This window comes from Lepidochelys kempii, chromosome 1 (assembly GCF_965140285.1).
Source record: "Lepidochelys kempii isolate rLepKem1 chromosome 1, rLepKem1.hap1, whole genome shotgun sequence".
NCBI classification, from domain to species: Eukaryota; Metazoa; Chordata; order Testudines; family Cheloniidae; genus Lepidochelys; species Lepidochelys kempii.
In genome coordinates, this window is record NC_136380.1 from 164,366,996 (window position 1) to 164,389,717 (window position 22,722).

Here is a 22,722-nt window from a genome sequence, read left to right on the forward strand (position 1 = left end):
AAGATACTTTCCCACCCAATAATGCTGGTGCTTTTTCTGACTCTCCCTTGTCACATTAGTCCTATTGACTTATATCAATAAAATTCTGGCTTACTCTAGTTCCTGTTTCTCATCTTACTGCTGCCTCAGTTTCTTGCAACAATTGCTTAAAACTTCTACTGCTCAGCATCCCCATCACTGTTCATTTATACATTGTTTGTTTATGGTTACCTCCAAAGCTAAGATTTATGTTCTAAATTTTAGCTTAGCTCTTACAAGCGATTATCCCTTGCAGAACTGGGTTCCTCTCTGTTCCTTTCAATTTAATTTGGCTTCTGATGGAATGCTCACACCTCAATCTCACCATTAGTGTAAAAAAAAATCATGCTTTTTAATTTAAAGTTGTGCTATAACATCAAGTATAAAATATTACAAAAAAAAAATAAATGACCAGATTGGAGAGATAGTAAGTTTCTAAATACTTGAATTACATGGATTAAATAGAAATAAGGTGCACATACAATGAGATGTATATTAAATATTGGTCTTATAATGAGTATATGGTAACTAAGAAATGAATTACTGAATATCATACATAAAATAAATTAAAAAGTTGAACAGATTACTTGTAATTCTCAATATAAATGTGTTAAAGTTGTTGAAAGTTAGCAAAAGTTCTACTTGGGTGAATGCTATTTGATGCGCTTATTGCTAAAATCAGAAATAACTTTTAAAATCTTAATTTTAAAACTTCCATGATTCTGCTCATCTGACATTGATGTAGAATTCCTATGAAATCCATACAGCTGACTCTTGTTAGGTTTCATTTTTTTTCCAGTTCAATTCAGTGGGACTTTATTGGCATGACAAGTTACACAAATGAAGCTGAACTGTAAGAAAAAGGCAGACCCTTTAGTTGTCTGTCAGAGACAGGTATGACACTCCCAGATAGACATTGTGTTTGGGATTCAATCCTCTAATTGTCATTAATGTCCAAACCAGTGGCAGGTTACTATGTAGCATGATGCCGTCTATTTTTCCCCACAGGATCAGGCAGATGAGAACCCAACTTTAGCTTTTCTTTTAACAGCTTTTAACCTGATCTTTGCTATTATCGTCTTATTTTATTATGCCTTTTCAAAGGCGTTTACCAATTCAATTTATTTGCTCAATAACATGTTGTAAAGGTGTGCTATAAAGTCAAAGAGCAACCAGAGATCATCTGATTGATTGCTCCTGAAATCAGTAGCTTGTTTACTTCCACATCAACTTTGCCTTTCTCTTCCTAATTTAGAAATTAACTTGCCAGTAGCATATTTTGAAAGTCAGGAGGCGTACATGCTAACCTGGTACCTTCGTGTAATGCAGAGATATTGACATGTCACTACTAAATCTGGTATGGGATACAAAGCTGCCAGTGACATTGGTGGTTTCATGGTGCTGTTCACAATACAGACTAATACTGGAAGACATTCCATGCCCAGATCAGCTTCCAATCTAATTAAAGACAAGTTGCAAAAAGTGTGCATAACAAACAATAGGAGGGAATTCAGGATGAGGGTAACAGTAATACGATCAGTTACATTGGCTAGCAATACAACTTGATGGTTCTGAATCAGTTACTTAAACTTTGTATTTTAATTTCTCTTTTTGAAGACTCCTTAACCACTTGTGCTCCCTTAATGTGTTCTCCTTCTTCCCAGCCTTGAAAGAATCATAGAATATCAGGGTTGGAAGGGACTTCAGGAGGTATCTAGTCCAACCCCCTGCTCAAAGCAGGACCAATTCCAAACTAAATCATCCCAGCAAGGGCTTTGTCAAGCCTGACCTTAAAAACTTCTCAGGAAGGAGATTCCACCACCTCCCTAGGTAACGCATTCCAGTGTTTCACCGCCCTCCTAAATAAAGGGATAAAGGGACTCTGGGCTTGCTACCTATTACTCCATTGAATTTGTATATTTCTGCCTTGTCCCCCATGCAGATGACTTCCGCTATACCTAATATTACTAGTCCCTTTGAAAAAATATTTCAGCAATTCCCATATTTCTCTCAGATGACACAGTCCCTTCCAAAAGAAAAGCCACCCACTCCATGTGGAGCTGGGAGCATACCAAGTATCTAGAGTTGTTCCTGACTTGGGGGCAGGAATAGGTCCTTGTAAGTGCTAGGTGTAAGAGGGAAGAAAGTCTATTGATTATGGATTGTGCGCTGTATTGTCACTGCTGTCCACAGCTATGAAGGTGCTGGGCCCTGCTCATTACCTAACTTCCTCAAACAAGGTACCCCTCTTTTTCCATGCTTTGCCCACCCAATGGTAACTCTTCCAACGCCACGGAGATCTCACAAAAGCCTGGAAATGCTCACATCACTGAAGCACCTGCACTTATATAGGCACTGCTAGGAGGGGAGAGAGTTGGGCCCATATATAGAAAATTATTTTTCTGTGGGGGTACTACTGGCTTCCATTAGAGCTGCCTGTGCTTTAATCTGGCTCTGAACCCCAATGAGGCAGAATCAACCATGAGAAGTCAGATAGGGGGCTAAATCACTGTCACAGAAAGCTGACACCAGGGAGACAAATGGGAATTGGCATTAGATCTTTTGATATAACAAAAAAATGCAAACCCTCAACTCTTCTGTATTACACATGTGGCATATCTTTAGCTGAACAATAATCTGATGACTGAGGTATGAATTTGGTGTTTTGGTTGGATGACATTTGAATCCCATTCCTGAAGTAAATGAACTGATTAGTTGCAGAAAGAGGGTAGTGTGCTGGTTTACTCTAAGTTTAAAATCTTGATATTAAAATAGGGATAATGACAGACTCAATGCACATAGATAACATGTTATACAGCACCATGTACCTGTGTACATTCACTGGGTCCCATGATCTGATTTCACAAAAAATTCACTGAATACACTTAATGAGAAGTAAGAAGCATAGGTATATTGGGTTTGATTGTTTTGCACATGTTGGCATAGCTTGTCAGTCTGCATTTGAGAGGCAAGAACTTTTTGTTTTGTCTTTTTTGAAATAAAACCAAATCTTACAAAAGATTTCCATTGCTTTTTTCATCAGCCACTAGGTGGTGGTGTTTGCTATTCATGCTGTACTTAAAACAGAAAAAAAATTTAAGTCACTTGTTACTGAATGTGATGGTATATCATTTTATGATAGAAAGTTTGCTTCTCGCCCTAAAGGAACCTGTACCATTGATCATCTTATTTTCTCTTTGACGTATCTTCTTCTAGAGATGCACAAAACCCCAGATCTGAACTTTGTTGCTCAGGGGTCTATCTCTATTTTCCCCTCTGTGTTTTATCAGATTCTCTCAGCCCACTCATATGTTGGTGTTCATTGCATATTTAACAATAAAGAGGAAGAATGGTCTTGTGATTAAAAGCATGGAACTGGGATTCAGGTGATTTGGGTTCAATTTTCAATTCTGCTGCAAACTTTCAATATGATGTAGGGGCAAGTCACTTAATCTCTGCCTCAGTGCCCTATTTGTAAAATAGGGATAATGCTTCCTTTTTGTCTTTTTTATTTAGACTGTAAGTTTCTGCCCCACAGACCTCTCTCTTACCATGTATTTGTACAGTGCCTAGCACCAGGAGGCCCTGATCTCAGCTAGACGTAGGTAGTACTGTAATAGAAAAACAATAAATAATATGGCTATTTTGTAGGAATCTGGAATTTTAGTTACGATTACCAAACAGTCTTCTCTATTGCACTCCTCATTGTTCTGAGTGCCCACTAGGTATCTTGTAATATAATACATAATAAGCAAGATGACAGGATCCATGCTCCAATTTTTACATGATAAATGTACAAATGTTAAGAATACATGATTTCAGTCTAAGTATTTTGAAGCTGAACTGCTCAATCACTCTTTACTGGTGAAAGGAATAAACATTCTTATTGAAGAAAATGCCCTGTTCACTTGTATAAAAGGAAATTATTATTTGAATTAAATTATGATATTATAATTACAGAAGAGGCATTTTTAGATTTAAGAAATATGCTTGCCTTGCTAAATCTCAGATCAGATTCCATTGTTCTTTGCAGGTGAAATTGCCCCGTGCAGAGTTCTAGGACCTAAGTGGTGCATAGATTGATTTTTTTATTTTTTTTTTTTGGTACAAGTTGTCTGCACTGAGATGAATTTCACAATTTGTGTCAAGACCTAACTCTGACTTGACTGGTTGAGCAGCTATGCAGGCTTACTGGAAAAGTGAGAGAGAAAAAATGGAGTTAGCTGTCTAGAGATTGGAGCAATTTTGCACTTGAAAGCAAATCATATCAACGTTGGCTTTTTAAAAATACTGATAATAAATACTGCTTGCTGGAGTCTGTGAATACTGGTGGAAACATGTGTCCAGACTGGATGAAAGTACAGAACATGACGACGTGGATACTAGTGAAAATATGATGTATTTAGAATGTGAGTTATCTCCAAGAGGAAGATGATAAAAACTGAGGTTTTTTCCTGCCTAGAAGACTGAGTATGAATAGATTTACCTTTTTAAATGGCAAGAAATTACTCTGTTTTCACTACAATCTTCTTCACCTTCTTGCAATAGGATGAAGTTGGAATTAATTTAAAACCAGTAACTTATCAGTTTCAAACACAGTACTATGTTCCACTGTGAAGTCTATTGACATGTAGATCAATTTGAAAAAAGACCAACAGTACTGCCTCAGGATGCAGTAGCTAAGTCAAATAGTGGGGCTATTGTCTTTGCCATAAACCTTACACAATGCTGATCATTAGTGGCATGTGAATGCTATAGCAGTTTTTCAGAAGTTCATTACTTTGGCATATACATTTGCTCCATGCTGCATTTTGGAAGACAAGATTTGCCTACCATAGCAGCAACATATTTTAAACTACGGTTTCGCTGTTTGCCATACCATGATTAAGAAATGGATTTTTTTTTAAAGAACTGCGCCACAATAGTCTAAATTAATTTAGCCTGGTTATGACACCTGGTAGTATATTTTTACATATGTACTTAAAGACTTTAATGTACATTAACAAAAAAGTATGTTTCTGTAGTCATGGCATAAGGCGAATGATCACAGAACTGAACTCCAGATGTCTGAACTGAAATAAAATATGAACGTAGTTTGGGAACAGGTGATGTATTGACTTGTGTGTGTGTGTATGTATCAATACCCTCTACACAATGGAATGTCAGATGCACTTTGGTGCCTTGAGCCATTGTCTAAGGACCAAATTGTCTCCTGGGAATTTTTGCCATTTAAACTTACAATGGAAACTCAGTACCTACTTTTAAGCCGACAAAGACTCACTATTCCCTACTGGAGCTAGTTATGAAGGAAGTTGAGGAATTTTGTCAAAAAAAGAGTCCTTTCTCATCAAATTCATTATAGGAAAGTAGATAGGTTAGTTAATGGCCAGGTATTCAGTATTAGAGGGCTCCCTGAAGTGAGAGACCAGTCTAATGTCCTTGGACTATTAAACTGTTCTTCCACTTTTTTTAGACCTTTCTCTCCTCTTACCTGTCATATGCACGTGTAGAAAATAAGGTGCATTTATTAACATACTTCTTCTGTCTTGTACACAGTATTAAACTTGTTCTGGGATAAATTGCTCAGATTACGTAGTTGGACACCCATGCAAATTTTGTGAAGAGGTGTGCTTCTAAAACTCCTTGTCTTTGGCAGCTCCCCTGGAAATTGATCCTACTTAAATATCTGTAGAATCTATTTGTTTACTTAGGTTAAACACATTTCTCAACTAGCCAGCTAATCTATGGGAGATGTTGATCACTACTGCTCCTCTGGCCTGTAGGAATGGACTTGAAAGTACCTGAAATCATAGAATCATAGAATATCAGGGTTGGAAGGGACCTCAGGAGGTCATCTAGTCCAACCCCCTGCTCAAAGCAGGACCGATCCCCGACTAAATCATTCCAGCCAGGGCTTTGTCAAGCCTGACCTTACCTATAAGGAACTGTTTTTCTCTTCAACACAGCTGTATGTGTGCACACGGAAAAGTGTGTTTATTTGGAGAGAAATATGTAACATATAGCTGAGATTTTTTTAAAAGTTATTTTGATAAAAAGATTTGAATTCCAAGCAGAGTCCAGATGAGGAGGGGGAGAGAAGAGAGCATAAATAGTGCTCTAGTTTGGCTCCATTTTAGGGACAGCGATGTTTACATGCTTGGGACTTTGTAAGGAAGGGAAAGGAAAGAAGTGAAGGAGATGCAAAGATACTGATGCAGATCCTCAACTATTACATTGCTTCACTTGGTACAGCTAAGGTTAGAAGTAAAGAACATAAGGCTGACTTTAAATCATATTTACACTCCCTCCTACAACAGCCATTTAAATCTGAAATATCATTAATATCAAGCAAATATCAAGCAAAGACAGTTTGTCTTAGAAATAAGGTACCACACATATAAGTTCATGAATAAGATTAGCTGCACAATTCCTCCAGCACAATAAGTTGCAACTGCCCACATAATGTTGTTACATAATGTTCTGCCTTGCAGAACAAAAAAAACAAACAAAAAAATGATCTAAACTTAATGTGGGTAAGAAGTCTTGTGTAGCTGATCATAAATCACCTGGCTTCTTTGTTTTTGCTGAACACTTGTCCTTTATTTGGTGTCTAATATCTGTTCCCCCCCTCCCTGCCCCCGTCTATCTATAAGTAGGATAAATGTACTTCAATGACAAGAAAAGGTTGATATGCTGCAATACACATAAAAACAAAAGAGCTGCCATACTGCTTCAGACCATGATCTAGCTGACCCATTCTGCTGTCTTTAGCAGTTGTGCACAGGAGAGCTCCCGTGGGAGTGTACAGAAAAGAGCCATTATGGCATGATCCACCCGTCTTCCATCCCCAGCTTCTTGTAGGGAGAGGTTTCAGGTAGTCCAGCCCATGTTTGGGCAATCTTGGCTAACAGCCGTAGCTGGACCTATTTTCCATGAACTTATCCAGTTCTTTTAAACTGGTCGTACTTTTGGCCATCAACCAGCACATGCATGGCAATGAGTTCCACAGGTTCCTTGTGCAGTGGGTGGAAAGTGGGCACGTCCTCTCGTTTATACCAAACCTGCTGCCTAATTAATTACAGGGCGGAGCCCTGGCTTGTGTATGGCGGTGACCGCACCACAAAACTAAAGCGTGCTGGGGTGCTGGCCTTTACACATCAGCCCCTTTCACAGCCGTTGTCTCCGTGAAGCCTCAGGAGGGGTGACCTGCTGGGGGTGAGCATGCCCCCCACAAGCGGGGCAATGTCTTTGCCGTTTTCCAGGAAGACACCCAGCTAGCGGACCGGTCCAGGGGGTGATATTTTCTACTTCTCCCTGGCCGGGGACAGCCACGATCCTCCCCCCGAGGGCTGCTGGCCCATGCTGGCGGCGCTACGCCCTGGGGAGCGTCCGCGCGCCGCGCAGCAGGAGGCGCCGGCTACCCGCTGCTGGGCTGTGGGAGAAGTGGGGCCGCTGCCCTCACCCAAGATGGCGGCCGGGGCTCAGGCGGGCGGGCCGGTCACCTGTTGAGGTAGAGGCAGCGCGGCGCCTCATTGGCTGCGGCTGCCCCGGGCCGCAGTGCCTGCGCGGCGGGGAAAGGGTTAACGCCGGGGGCGGAGGCGGCGCCGTCAACCGAGGAGGAGCCCGCAGCGCCGCCCGGCTGGGCCGGGACAGGGGCCCCGCAACCGCCCCATGGAGAGCGAGGGCGCCGGCTGCAGCCGCTTGCCCGGCGCGGCGGGTGGGAGGGGCCCGGCAGGCAGCGAGCGGGAGCCGCAGCAGCCCGGGGAGGAGGCGCCGCCGGAGGCCGAGTCGGACTGGAGCTTCATCGACTGCGAGATGGAGGCGGTGGCGCTGCGGGACCTGCCCACCGCCACCATCGCCTGCAACCTGGACCCGCGCCTCTTCCAGGACACCCTGTGCCGGGTGAGCGCGGGTTGGGGCCCCGGGGAGCTGCCGCGAGCCCCGCCGGTGCCATGGCGGCTCGGTCACTTTGTGGCCTCTCCCTTCCCTGCCGTCCGGGCGGCGGCGGCTGCCGGGGCTCGGAGCCGGGCGCTGCACCGGGGGGGGCGGAGGGCGCGCTCCGGCTCGCTGGGCTGCCGGAGGAGAGCTCGCCGCCCGGCCGCGGGCAGAGCAGGGAGAGCCGGAGCAGAAGCTGGCCGTGCCCCGGGGGTGCCCGTCGCTCCCTGCCTGGCGGCCCCGCTCGTGCTCGGCCGCTGGCCGGGGAGGCCGCGCGGGGGGGCTGCGGCACAGCCGAGGGCTGCCTGAGCCGGCTGCTCTCGTGGGGCGTCGCTGGCGGGCCGCGGCGCGGGCGTGGGGCGGTTGGGCGGCCGTTGGGAAGGCCGTTGGTGAGGAGCCGGTCATGCGGTGGGGGCCGGGCGTCTGGGTGGAACGTAACGTCCGCAGGCAGCTGGGAGGTGGGGAGCCCTTGGAGGCCGGTCGGTGAAGCATTTGCAGCACTTGCCTGGATCCTGGCCCCCCCCTCGCCCGGTCCCCTGCCAAGCGCTGCTTGAGAGCAAAGGCCGGTGACCCCCCGCATTCCAGCGGCGCCTGCTGGGGGGTGACCCTGTCCCACAGACTTCCTGTTGCAGAGATCCCATGCCCTTCTGTTGCAACTCCCTTGCATTAAACCAGCGGCCACTGTTGGCTGTGCCCGCTGATAGGCTATATTTTAACCTACGTGACCTTTAGAGGAATAATTCTGGAACTTAAACAAATATATGCAGGTAATGACTTTGATTTTTTTGGATAGCTGCTCCTCTGAGTGAAGATAGCGTGTGCTTAGTTAGGTGTCTTCAGGTTTGTGGCGAGGGTCCCTAACCTGAGGATTTAGTTCTAAAGAAATAATCGGTTTTTAAAGAAATGATTGCAAGCAGACCTTGACATCTTAATATACTAAACTCAGAACCTGCCTATACTCAGGGCTTGTTTACACTTAAAATGCTGCAGCGGCGGTGTTGTAGTGCTTCAGTGAAGACGGGACTTGCGCAGATGGGAGGGCTTCTCCTGGTGGTCTGGGTACTCCACCTCCCCAAGAAGTGGTCGCTTTGTCCATGGGAGAAGCCCTCTGGTCAACATTGCACTGTCTACAGTGGGAGTTAGGTTGGTGTAACTCTGTTGCTTGGGGATGTGGATTTTCCATCCCCCTGAGCGACACAGTTATACCACCATAAATTCCTAGCATAGACGGAGCCCTACATGCTTTACTTCGCTTGTTTGAGTAGTCTCTTTGAAGTTGATGGTACTACTCACACAAGTAAATTTAAGCAAGTGAGTGAGTACATGTTTGCAGGATCAGTGCCTTCTGTTGTAAAGAGATCTTTGGCTATGTTACTAGTAATGCTTGGATTATTAAAAATGTAGAAAAAGATGGAAATCGGTTGTTTCATATTGCTTTTATGCTCTTATTACTTGTAATGGCTGCTTTTCAAACACTGCAAGGGATTGTTTAGTTTTTAAATCAACTGTTTTTGCTGGATTAAAAACTTGAGGAAATATTTGTACTGGTTTTTTATCTTTTGCAAAAGCATGTTTTTATAATATTCAGATTTAGGGGCCAAATTTAAGTGTCTTTTTTATTTTATTTTATTTTATTTTATTTTTTAAAGTACAGGTACTGGTTGTCATGGCAGTAGACCAGTAATAAGTCTCTGAGCTTCCAGATAATTACAATTCATTAAAGATGAGAGTTTACATTTTTAAAAACTGGCAACAGTATTAACTGCTGATTTCAGTGTTTACGTTTAAGGTTGTATTCACTTTAAAAGACACTGTAGTTACATGAAAAGTTAAAACTTTATTTATCACTTAAGGCCTAGTATCCTGTTAGTGTGTCAGTGCCACTGATAAGTTATGCATGTGTCAGAGGAAAAATAGACTTCTTAGTGTACATACTATTTTCAAGACTTAGTTTTCCTAAGTGCTGTAGGCATGTTGCCACCCTGTATTATAAGTGTTATGTAGATGAAGATGAGATTTAAATATGAGAATGAAGAATAGGTTTCAGTTTTGCCAATACTGGGACCAATAGCCATTAAAAACATCTGGAATTTTCAATCTTAGTTAATGTAGTAATAGAGATAAGGAAAATAAAACTTCTTTTCTATTGAAAAAGTACAGTTTTTATAGTGCAAAATGTCAGATTGTGAGGGAGCATTGAATTTAAGAAATACATTTTAATGTAGGTTTCAGAGTAGCCGCCGTGTTAGTCTGTATTCGCAAAAAGAAAAGGAGTACTCGGGGCACCTTAGAGACTAACCAATTTATTTGAGCATGAGCTTTTGTGAGCTACAGCTCACTTCATCGGATGGATAAAGTGGAAGATACAGTGAGGAGATTTATATACACGCAGACCATGAAAAAATGGGTGTTTATCATACACATTGTAAGGAGAGTGATCACTTAAGATGAGCTATTACCAGCAGAAGAGTGGGGTGGGGGGAGAGAGAACCTTTTGAAGTGATAATCAAGGTGGGCCATTTCCAGCACATTTCCAGGAGTTAACAAGAATGTCTGAGGAACAGTGAGGGGAATTTTAATGTAGCATGTCAACCAAATGATGCTTTATAAAATAGTATGAATGTTACACAATACCCCTGAAGAAAGGAATGAAGAACTTCCACTCCCTTTTAGGCGATGTCTACACTACAAACTTATGTTGACTCAAGTTACATCAGCATGTAGCCACTATCTCTAAGAGATCGTTTGACTCCTTGTGGCAGCGGTGTGTGTACTCGCAGTAAAGCTTGTATCAGTGCACTGTGTGATGCACCAGAGGTAGGTATCCCACTGTGCAACTTGCCACCATCCAGTACACTGTCTTTTGAGAAGTTCTGACACTGTGTGAGGGGCCCAGAATGAGTCAGGCAGGGGTGTCTGGGACCATGGGGTCAACTTCCTTTTTGCAACTGTCTCCATTCCATGGTGTTATCTGTATCCCATAATTTTCATGCTCTTTTTTTTTTTTTCAAAATCCCACAAACCTGCGTGACCCTCCTCGCTGTCTGACATCATAGAGCCTGCACAGCTCTGCACTATTATGAGCGTTACAAACACAGAGTGCATAATCCTGGAGTATTTGGAGAGCTACAAAAAGAACCAAATGAGTGGGGAACTTGGCTGTTTCTTGGGGAATGAATTGCTCACATCTTTAAGAATACAGAACTCTTCAGAAAGCTGCACCCAGGGACTTTCTTTCTCAATTGGTGGATTAATAGTAATTTTGGGCAATCCAGCCTACCCATTGCTCATGAAGCTGTACACCAGCTACCTGGACAGCACCAAGGAATGATTCAATTGTGACGAAGTGTGGCATTTTCTTAAGATTTTGAACGAATACTGCGTGCCTCAGTTTCCCCTATGTGTTGCATGATTAACTATGTGGTGAAATGGTGTTTGATCTTTGCAGAGACTCCTAGAGGAACAGGTGTGATTGTCTAGCTGCCTGGGCCCAGACAATGGCTAGACATTTTGTAACTTAGAAACTGATGGCGGGGGGGGGGGCACATCCTCTGCAAGAAGCCAGACTGCTGCGTCAAATTGAAGAACAAAGAGGTGGAGGCCAGGTGACCAATTTTTCCTGGGAAACACAACAAAGGACAGAGGGGCAAATGGGCATGACTGAGTGTGGGCTGCTGGAAACAGGACAGTCTCCTTCTTGTGGGTTTTCGAGAGGGAACCCAAGCTCGGGGCCCAACCAAGATGGACTTCGCTGGGACTCCCTGCTTTTTGTGCTAATGAAGAACTTTCTTACCCTGTGTTCCAGACAACTAATAAACCCCTCTCTTTTACAGTTCTGTCTGAGAGTGTCTGCTGATTGTAGAAGTTGGACGTGCATGCACCCTTTGAGGGCGTAAGACTTCCCCAGGTGTCCCGTTCAGACGAACCTACTGTGGGGAGCTCATGGCGTGGAATGGGGGTGCTGAAAACTCCGCGGTCAGTCTGAGGAGGTTTTCCCTAGTGAGTGTGTGACCTGAGGGAGTGCCACACTGACAAGGGTCCTGCCTAAGACTAATTCAAAGCTGTTCTAGAGCACTGAATCTGTGTGCCCATGACATCAACTATTGGCTCAGCAGGTGCAGAATGACTGTTGAATGTGCTTTTGGTCATTTGAATGAATGTTGGCATAGTTTACTCACAAAATTGGACCTCAGTGAGAAAAATACCTCAATGGTCTCAGCTGCCTGATATGTCCTGCATAATATCTGTGAAGCAAAGGGGGAAAAGTCTCTGCTGGGATAGAGGGCAGAGGTGGAGCGGCTGTCTGCTCAATTTGAGTAGTCAGATACAACGGCTATTAAAAGAGCTTATTGTGGAACTGTATGGCTTGGAGGCTTTGAAAGACTGTTTTAACTCTGAGCCTGAATAGAGTGCTCTACCTGGCCCTGCTCTTTTGTGGCCTGGTGGGAATTGTGTGGTGATTACTGTATATGGGGAATATAACCTTTTCAATGCATGTATTCATTTTGTTTGTGAATGATCCTATGGGTGTGACACTGTGCAGTAACAGGTAATTGGTTGCTCTCAGAACTGCTGAGCACTCAGCTGCATATCTTCTGAACTAATAAAAATGGGATTGTTGAACCTGCAGGTCTACCAGAGTCTGCAGCATGTGTGTTTTGCTGCCCAAGTAGCCCCATTATATCCTGGTGCATTTGCCTCTCCTTTTACTGCTGGGACTCTTGGGCCTTTATATTCTTCACTCTCTCCTTCTCCAGGCTGTCCGCAATGTCCATCCTCCAGGCCTTGTGCTCATGGTCCCATGCAGCACTAGCTTGCAGGATCTCATTGAACAGATCATCCTAAGTCGTTGTCTTTCTCCTCCTTATCTGGCTCAGGCATTCTGTGGGTGTGGAGAGGAAGACCTTGAAGGCTGTAATGGCAGCACCTCCAGATAAAACATAGAGGTACCGTTGTCAGCATAATTTCTACAGAAAGCATAACTTAAGATGCTGAGCTCACTCCCCTTGCTACCCAAAAATTTTAAGCACTACCCTTTCACTCTTCTCACTTCTGCTTGTGCACCGCACCAGTCACAGCACCAGCCATGGTGAATATGACCCTCTGTGGCTTGGGGAAAGGAGGAGGGAATTGCTTGGTTGCAATTGATTTTTAGTAGAAGAGGGCACTGGCACTGAATACTGGCATTATTTTCCACAGGCGGTGGTGATTTTAGCTGATATCTCATTCCTCAGGGTAACAATGGCAGAGAGAGCACAGCTGCGGCTGATATCCTGACGGTACCTGGTTCCATGTGGTGCACAGCCTGTGTATTGCAATCATGCAATACTGAAGTTATTGTTGAAGTTATTGTTGAGTGATGTGGGAAAGTGTCCTACCTTGGAGGAAGAAATAAGGCAGCCCTCCATAGAAGTCTTTGGCAGAGGGTTGCAGGGTACTTCCATGGAAGTTTCATCAAGGTCTCTCAGGAGGATTCAACGGACATTCCTGTATGCATAAACTACTACTCATGCTGTTCTCCACACCCTTCCTGCCACCTAACTCTAGAGGAGAATGAAAAGCAGATAACTCTACCTTTCTTGGTTATACCACTAGCTCTTGTAGCGTGGGTAAATTAAGGAAAAGCCAAAAGATGTGTTTTGCGACTTTGGGAATGCCATTCCTGTAGTGAAAGTTTATCTGCACACTTACCTGAGGTTTCTTCCCCTGCATCGGGCTCACCTATGCTAGACTGGCTGGACTTCATTGGAATCAAAAACATGTCCTGGTTCACTGTGTAGCTGGATCCGCCCAGTCGCCTGTCCCATATCCTCCACTACCTCCTCACTGTTGAGAGCAGGGGCCTGTGACTCCCCTGTGCTGTGCATGTGGTGTCTCCGCCACATATGGCATGCAGCTCTTTGTAAAAGCGACAGATCTGCATTTTAGCACCTGGTCGATTGTTGGCCTTCTGGCATTCCTGCCTCAGCTTCTTGGCTTTCATGTGGCACTGCAGCTAGTCTATGTTGTACCCCTTCTCCTGCATTACCTGAGCAATCTTCTTGTACATGTCGACGTTTCTTTGGGTGGCTTGGACCTGTGCCTGCACAGCCTCTCTTCCCCAGGGCCCATGAGATCCAATATCTCCTGTCTACTTTAAGCAGGCGCACATCTGGAGTGCATAACTGGCATGGTCACCTGGGCAGTTGCATTCAACAATGTAGCGGTGCTAGGTGTCTTCACTAAGCCAGGCAATCAGGAAAAGGAATTTAAAAAATTTACAGGGCTTTAATGAACTTCCAGTCTCCATCAGTGCTGGTGCTAGCCCACTGGAGGCCCGAAGCAGGAATATTTTTGGGGCAGTGTGGGGCAATTATGCCTGGGCTTTTACCTTGGCATAGTTCTCCACGGAGCCTGGCTCCTCCTCCTCCTGCTCCCAGCCCATCCTGGGGTGATTGCCTGGCTTTTTTGTCAGTTTCACAGCTCCAGCATGGAGTGTCTGCATGGACACTGTGTTGCCCTAACTACACTGACATAAGCCCTAAGCCTCTCATGGAGGTAGAGTTATGTTGGTGTAGTAGGGTACTTACATCGGTGGGAGCAAGGCTGGAGTATGTACAATGACCTAATTAGGTTGATGTACATTGCCTGTTATCCCTAATAACTTGCTGTGATCCCAGTAAATGTACAGAGGCACAGGCATAGACTCCGTGGGTGCTTAGCACCCACTGGGGGCGATCAGCTGTTGGCAACTGCCAATCAGCTATTTAGCATGTGCAACAGCCCTCATCAGCTCTTTGGCTGGCTGCGGCCAGTCAGCTGTTTAGCGGCGAAGTCCTCACCTATCAGCTCTTTCCCCTGCAGCTGCTGAAGCTCCCAGCAGGCTTCCACCCCACTGCAGGCAGGTGTGAGTCCTTTTAATTTTCAGGGCAAAGGGAGCTGGGCTAGGGAGACAAGCAGCCAGGACACAGCAGCTTCTGTGCTAGCTGCGGAGGGGTTGGGGAGACAGCATGGGCAGCTTCTTGGCAGGGGTTTTGGGGGAGACAGGCAGGCAGCTTCTCGGCTGGCCACAGGGGACTGCTGGGGGCCGGTGGGGGGGGGGGATTTCTCGAGGACCGAGACAGCCATTCTCAGCCCCCTTTGGTGTCTCCCCCAGGACCTGTGCCCTGCTCTAGCCAGGAGAAACCAGCTGCAGACCCACTTAGTGCTGGGCAGGGGGACAAACCAAAGCACATGGCTCCTTTAAGAAAAGTTTACCCTTGTGTCTGATGAGTGAACTTGGGCTGGGGCCAGCAGCTCATCCCCTCCCCATGCTCTGTCGGGTGCGCGCGGCCAAAGGTGAGAGGGGCTTCACTGCAGCCCCAGTCGCAAATGAGCAGCCTCCTCCAGCCCGGACCCTGCCTGTACCCGGACCCCTCCCTCACAGGCTCTGGGAGCTCCCAACCCCTACGGTTCTGATTTAGGTCCCAGGGCTCCGCATCCCTTCCCCCGTGCATGGGGGGACAGGAGGGGGAACACCCTCCCTGCGGGTTCTTCTCCATGACTGGCTCTCATGCTTGGCAACGTAATGCTTGCCCAGCTGAAAGCTGTTCTCTTCTCTCTCTTTTTCCCCCCCATGCCCCCAATCAAGCCTGCCTGAGGGGCTTTTCCTCCAAAAGAGGAAGTTCCCCCCCCCCCGGCCTTTGGCCATGGTCCCACCAGAGGCTCCCCTCCCATAAAAGTTGCAGAGTTGTGAGGGAGTCAGCGAGTGAACTTCAAAGCTGGGATGGGCTGCAACCCTGGGGACTGGGAGGAACTGGAGTGACACAGCAGCCACACAGCAGGATGAATGAATGGGGCATTTCTATGCCGGGCTGTTGAATTCAATTTCTCTGTGTCAGGGTGGGCAGTTTCTGGGCTGGCCATTGGGGTTGGGGGGAGACAGAGCTGCTTTGAGTTCATGGGTGGGAGCGGGCGCGAGACAGAACCACCAGGAGGTGGGGAGCAGAGAGAGATGGGGAAAACGGACACAGGTGGAGAGCAAGAAGTGGGAAACATCAGGAAGGGGAGATACCAATGATAGATATACATTCAGTAACTAGAATGAAAGTGTGTAAATATGCTGAAAATAGCCTCCCCTCAAAACTGGCGGAGCACCCCTCCAGCACACACACCTTGTCCTTAAGGCAGGAGGGGTAGAAAGGAGTGAGCGGCAGGTGGGAGGTATTTAGGGGAGGGAGGTTGGCAGGCACGAGGCATTCCGGGAGGTGGGGGAAGTCTAGGGGGATGGGGCAGGAAGAGGTGGAGTGGGGCCGGGGCCTTGGGGGAGGGGGCGGAGCCAGGATGGGGCATCCTCTGGCAAAACCAAAAGTCAGCACCTACGTACAGAGGACAACTTGGCAAATGCTATTCATGGCCTTAATCTTATTCTGTCCCTTTAGATTAGGCCCCACGTGAATTCCAGTGTGCCACTGGAGTGAGTGGGAAAACGTGAATGACATCACTAGGCTTTGAATAGGGTCCTGAGTGAGGAACACAATTCTTCCAAGTCACTGATGAACCCATGGGGAGGGCGAGGGGGAAATACTTTTCCCAGAGGAAGTTTTCTTCCTGTTAGAAGAGGTAATCAGACTGACCCCTATGCAAGTCTTGACAAAAGTAATGGCCACAAACTGCATATATCTGATGGAGACCATGGTCTGATGGAGACCATGCTGTTTTAATGTCTTAGGTTATGCCAAACTCATACAGCATTCTAGTGACTTTTATGATCAACCCTCAGAATTGCAGGAGGGAATCTAGATGTCAGGTCATCTGTCTTAGCAAAACTAATGTTGTCCTTGCTCTAGTAGATGGATAGGAACATCCTTAATAGGCCTCTGCTTTCAGATGTACCAAGACTGTATTAGCACAGATAGCCAAAAGGAGCCAATCTACTGAAGCTTCTGCACAGGGAGAATGGTCTTGTAGGGAGCTGTCACTATATGCCAGTATACTGCAACTTTCAGAAGTGAAGCAATCACTGCTCCTCATGGAAAAAATCCTGTGCTCAGCAACATATACCAATCAGGACGGATAATGTAACTCCAGTATCATATCACAGTCAGCAGTCCAAGATTAAAACCTTTCAGAGTAGTAATTCTTTTTTTAAGTCAAGAGTTACTTTCAGTCCACCACTCCTTCATGTTCCAGGACATCCAGGTTGACAGGCAGGCTAAGCAATGAGGAAGTCCAACCAGGAAAGTAGGGTCTAGAAAGTGAAGGGCTGGATTTTCAGCCAGTGTAAAATGGCATACTTTAACTGAAGTCAGTAGAACTACACTGATTTACAGTGGCTAAGAATTTGGCCTAAACTGATCAGCTTTCTGGAAAGTGCTGAAATAAACAAGACATCAGATCCTTTTCATATTGATAGCACTAGAATAATGAATACATTATTTAGAAACCCACTGAGACATGGAGCTGGTGCACATGCTCCTCTCTCTGTCTTATAGAACTGCTACATCTGGGGTCAATACTGTATTTCAACCCAGGAGTAGTAATTCTCTTAGCCTGTTTTGTGATTATAAGGCTCTTAAAAGACTGGACTATCAATTTGAGTAAAAGTATCCTCAGTAGTCTGTTGCTTTTTCCTTACCAGGCGTAATTATAGCTGATCAAGGAACAAAAACAATCCCTGACTTATTAAAATTTCTTCAACTTGGATTCTAGAATGGTCTACAGCTAATCTTCCTAAGAAAACCTGAATGTTCATCTCCAAGGGTTTTCAGATGCCCTGATTAGAAAAATCACTGTAGATTCTGCTTCCTCTCTTCTTAAGTTCCAGGTTACTAAAAAGTGGTTCTGTTTCTGCATTTCAGGTTCATGGTTTCCTCCCAAGCCCATTTCCCTGGGTTTCAAAGATTTAGTCTTTGAAACACTTTTCTGTTCTGACCCTCTGAAATTGCCTTCTCTAAAGTAACTTTTCTAGCAGCTGTAATGTCAGCCATGTAGATGGGCAAGTAATGGTGTGTTTATAGAGAAGTAGAATTTCTTAGGAAAGCATCGCAACTCATGATAAGGTTGTCATCCTATTAGTTCTGTGTTCCAATGCAATATATGTGGCAGGACTCAATTAACAAAAAACATTAAATGTTTTGCTGTAGCACAATGGCTCCATCTCCTTGCCTCCCCAACTTGTTGTCCATTTGGCATTTTTAATGGTATTTTTGATGTAGGAGAGGTCTTTGATTTTATAGAATTTACTGTCGCATAAGTACAGTAGATTGATGCTCCTTATATATCCTAGAATATTGCACCAACAAACTTTAATGACTTTAAAAAATAATACTGGGTGAAGCCACAAGGGGGCTAAGTAACTTCATTTATGCTTTATTAGGCTCCTGCAAAGTAGGCTACATTGTTCATATTTAAGATCTCAAAGAATTTCTGAGTGTGAAGCTTCTGTTTCAGGTTAGTTATGGACAGGTTTGTCACTTATAAATGTTTTCATCATGGTTTGGGTTTTAAAATGAATATGGGTCTAATACATGTGTTGTGCACTCAGATGGAAGGAATTCTGTGTTAGAGCAGTAAATGTAGTTCTGAAGCTAGCAGATCAGGTACAGTGAAAGATTGTATGATCCAGCTAGCTTCTGTCATTTAAGTACAGGTACCGTAAATTAGCTTAAAGGATTTAAGTTTGCTGTAGACTTGTAAATCTTGTTGCATATTAAAACAAATTAATGAATGTAGTGCTAGATCTGTCTTAAATAATCAAAATAATTACCATTACAATCAGAGCTATCCCTCTTGGTTAAGGGATTTTAGCTGAAGGTAAGACAATTTTCTCCACAAACTCTGGAGAATAACCCAGTTTTTACCAAAATTATCTTGAAAAAGAAAAGAGAACTGTTGTTAGGTGCATAGAACCCTTCCCCCAATTGCTGGAGTGGTAAGGGTTGGAGAGTGGAAACAATCTCTCACAAAGCCTATCCCTTCAAATGACCTTCCATGGCAGTTGCAGACAGAACTATCTTTGTATATTTAAAAAAAAAAAGTGTCCCTGCTAAAACCATGAAGGAACACAATTTGTGTTTAGGTTTCAGAGTAGCAGCCATGTGTTCAGAAATTAGATCTGACCTGTTGCAAGTTTGAAGTAATATAGGCAACGGTTCTTAATGGCAAATATACTGTGTATTGTTAATGACTGTCATATAATGTTAAAATTCTAAAACTGTCTGCAGTGTAAAAGTTTAATGTTGAAAAAGACATTTATGAATTGATCTTTAAATGCTAAGTCATTATTGAAGTGATTCAAGCTTATTAAAACTCTTGTCATCTACAGCCTTCTAAATATCATATGAGCTATTTAACAGAAGCTTTCATTATTTTGTCTTTCATTAAATATTCACAGAATTTCTCCATAAAGCTAATCTTACGTTTACAGGATATCTTTTTTTTATTTTAGTTTTTTATTCAAGTGTTTACAAAACTTTCTTTAGAAAATTGTACTTGGGTTTTCCTGTGTGTCTCACATGTTCAATTAATCCCTCTCACATGTACAATAATCCTGTTATGTCATGAATTACATTTAAACCCTTTGTGTTTAAAAAGAAGTATTTAAAGAGGTGTACTTTATAAGCATTACAAACCATTGTTTTAGTATTTTGGCCAAATTAAAAAAAAATTTTAAGTGAAAGATTCTGTTGCAATTTGAATTTAAAAATTCAAGTGTTTTATTCAATAGAATACATGTGTACATACATTTATTTCACTGTCAGGTATACTAAAAAAAAATCTCAAAATATATTTAAGTTTCCCATATACACTTTGTTACCACACCCATTCACGTAATTCTCCTTGTGCTACTCATTCATGAATTGACACTGAGTTCTGGCAATTGAGATCATGGTAGGAGTTTTCATAAACCAAAAGTCCACGACTGCCTTTCTTGTAATAATTTAAAAGACTTTTGCAGTAATCTCACTGTTTAATCTAATTGGAAGACTGAGGCCTTGAGTAAAATTTTCAAAAATTACTTAGGCACTCAGGTTTCAAAGTCTTATTGAAAGTCATTGGGGCTTAAATTCTTAAGTCATTCATGCTTTGGGAAACTTTATCCTTAATATTTTTCTATAATTCATAATTCTAATAAAATTCATAATACAGAACCATGTGAATTATGAGCCTAATGCAGTATAAATCCCCTCTATACTGTGCATATATACTTGCTGAAAATTTTAAGCAGTAAAAGAAAGAGATGAAGTACTGAAAATCTTAGTTTTTTAGGCATTTTGAACACAAGATCCTCATTCTATGTATATGTGTGTATACAGAATTTGTTCAGGGGTCACTGCTCTGCTGTTTCTCCCTCATAGGGTGCAAAGGAGTTTCTCTGACAATCTCAGTCAGGAAATCGAATTAGGTGTTTAAAAATGCTATTTCACCCCTTAATTTAAATTTTTAAATAGAGAGACCCCCAATACCTAACTATTGTGTTAGATTATGGGGGTCTCTGTTTATCAGGGGTTGGTGTCCCTAAAATATGGGAATATTCACATTTTAAATGCTTTCGTTCATGTGTCTTTTTCTGGCTCCCCAATTCAGGAGAGGCTTCCCAGTTACTCTTAATAGCCTTTTTTTTTTTTTCTGGACATCGCTTACCTTCCTAGTAAAAGAAGTCTGGAATAAAAGGGTTTAAATAGATTGTATAACTTAAAAGTGTTTGACCAGGGCATCATGAATACCTTACTCTTGGAGCTTTAAAGATTGGAAAGAATCTGTTTTGAGAGGACATGCTTTTCAGCATCCGTGTTAGTTTTATAGCTAAGCCCTTGAACGTCTCATGATAGATAGAGGATTCCACTTCCATTTTTAGTCTATGTCTGGCAAATGATTTCTAGCACTGTTCAAAATCCTAGGGCTCTTACTTACTCATTTCAGAAATGCTCAAATGATCCTCTTTACCTAGACAGTCCAGAAAGATAAACAGAAAATACCTTTATTTAATGTCTTGGCCAAATAGCTTTGATATGTGAATATAATGTACTGTATAAAATAAATAGAGGGTACATTTCTTTAAAAGGCATTTACTAAAAGGGCCTTAAAAGTAGGGGCAATGGGAAAAAGAATTACTTTAATAAAAGTAGTCTGTTATACATAAACTTATTAAAGCTACTGGCATTTTAATGGGCAGGCAACTATCAAGGATGGAAAAACATTTTTGGAGTTCATAGCCATAGGGAAAAAATGCATAATTTTGTTAATACGTTATGCTGAAGAGGGAATTGGGCTCTTGTGAGGAAGAAGTAGAGAGGAGTCTTTAGTACCCCTCGCTTTTGAATATTTAGAATTTTCAACAATAATTTTGTTCAAATGGATGATGATCTGAAAGATTCAGCATTGGAATAATTGTAATCTAAGTGTGTGGAATGAGAAATGTTGAAAAATAACCTATGTACACATGCATATGCACCCACACTGTCCAGCCCATAGACTGGGATCAGTGAATTAGTTTATTAAGTTTATTAATACTTAAGTGTGCTGCTTTCATTGCATGCATCCTGTCCCTCTTCTTGCATATAATGTGGTAATTCTAGAAGAATATGCATATATATGCATCTAATAAGGGGGAAAGAATCTACACAGGTATCACATTTTGTAGCTATATATAATCTGTTAACTCAATACTATTTTCCCTGTTAATATTTATGGAAAAATGTGATCACACCCGGGAGGGCCAGATCATCAGCTAGTATTACAGCACTGATGTTAAAGGAGTTGTGCTGACTTACACCGGGCGAGGTTCTGATCCTACATGGGAATATTTACTTTCTGATCCAGATCCTATGCTGTATGCTAAATTAACATTTAGATTTCATTAGAAGGTTTCGGTTTTAGCTGTGCTGTGCAGGAACACAGAAAAGCTAATACAGCTGTCACCTTTGAATGACCTTTATGCTGTGTATTGTATCCTGCTTTGCAATTTCTGTAGTTTTCCCTTTAGAAACTACAGTATTGAAAAGGGTGTCTGTATGGTTTTGTTACCTGAATCTGTTGTTTTTCTGAAATGATACACAAGTGATGTGTGTACTAGAATGTGGGAAGTTCTCAAAAGACAAAACAGTGACTTTTAGGCTATAGCTACACTAGTGAGCTTACAGTGGTTCAGCTCTGCCTCTGTAAGCTCTCTAATGTAGCTGCTTTAAGCCAATGGGAGAAAGCTCTCCTGTCGGCTTAATTACTCCAGCCCCCATGAGCTGCGGTAGCTATGTTGGCAGGAGAGCTTCTTCCACCGATATAGCACTGTCCACACCAGTGATTGGGTCTGTGTAACTTATGTCGCTTAGGGAGGTGGCTTTTTCACACCACTGAGTGACCTCAGTAGTACCGACACAAATGGTAATGTAGAGATAGCCTTAGGTCTTGTCAACAAAACTCTGTAGTGTAGACAAAAGTTGTTGACACTCGAAGTGCTATAATAAAAATCAGTATTGCACGTTCACACTCGCTCCCTCTGTCGTCAGAGCACATCCACAGTTGGCGTACTCTCATTGACAATATGAGCAATGCCCTGTGGGTACCTATTCCACAGTCCAGCTCAACACCTGCCGCCGCTAGGTCTTGCGCTGTGATCCGCTCCGCCTTCTCACATCTTGGGACCGAGCTCAATGTCCCATGATGCATTGTTTTGTGTCCCAGCATGCCATGGGCTTCCAGCTTTCTTTCATGGCATTTTTCAACGGCCCTTGTTTGGGGTGCACCCCAGCATCTCTGTGAGAAGGGATGGATCCTGCACTGCTCTCCTGTGCTCTGATAACTGTCATTAAG

The 22,722-nt window shown here is 43.4% G+C and overlaps 1 protein-coding gene and 1 long non-coding RNA gene across 2 annotated transcripts in view; both read left to right on the forward strand.

Moving 5' to 3' along the window:
• The first annotated feature begins 7,417 nt into the window (after positions 1–7,417).
• RCAN1 (regulator of calcineurin 1) overlaps positions 7,418–22,722 on the forward strand; it is a 90,984-nt gene continuing 75,679 nt past the window's right edge. Inside the window, exon 1 of the mRNA XM_073361425.2 lies at positions 7,418–7,920. Within this exon, the coding sequence (XP_073217526.1) occupies positions 7,690–7,920 (231 nt within the window). The 5' untranslated portion in view covers positions 7,418–7,689. The remainder of the gene's footprint in view (positions 7,921–22,722) is intronic.
• On the forward strand, positions 7,947–11,785 carry LOC140917914 (uncharacterized). Its single transcript, XR_012161038.2, has 2 exons — positions 7,947–8,720; positions 11,010–11,785. It is a non-coding gene; the product is annotated as an uncharacterized LOC140917914 (long non-coding RNA).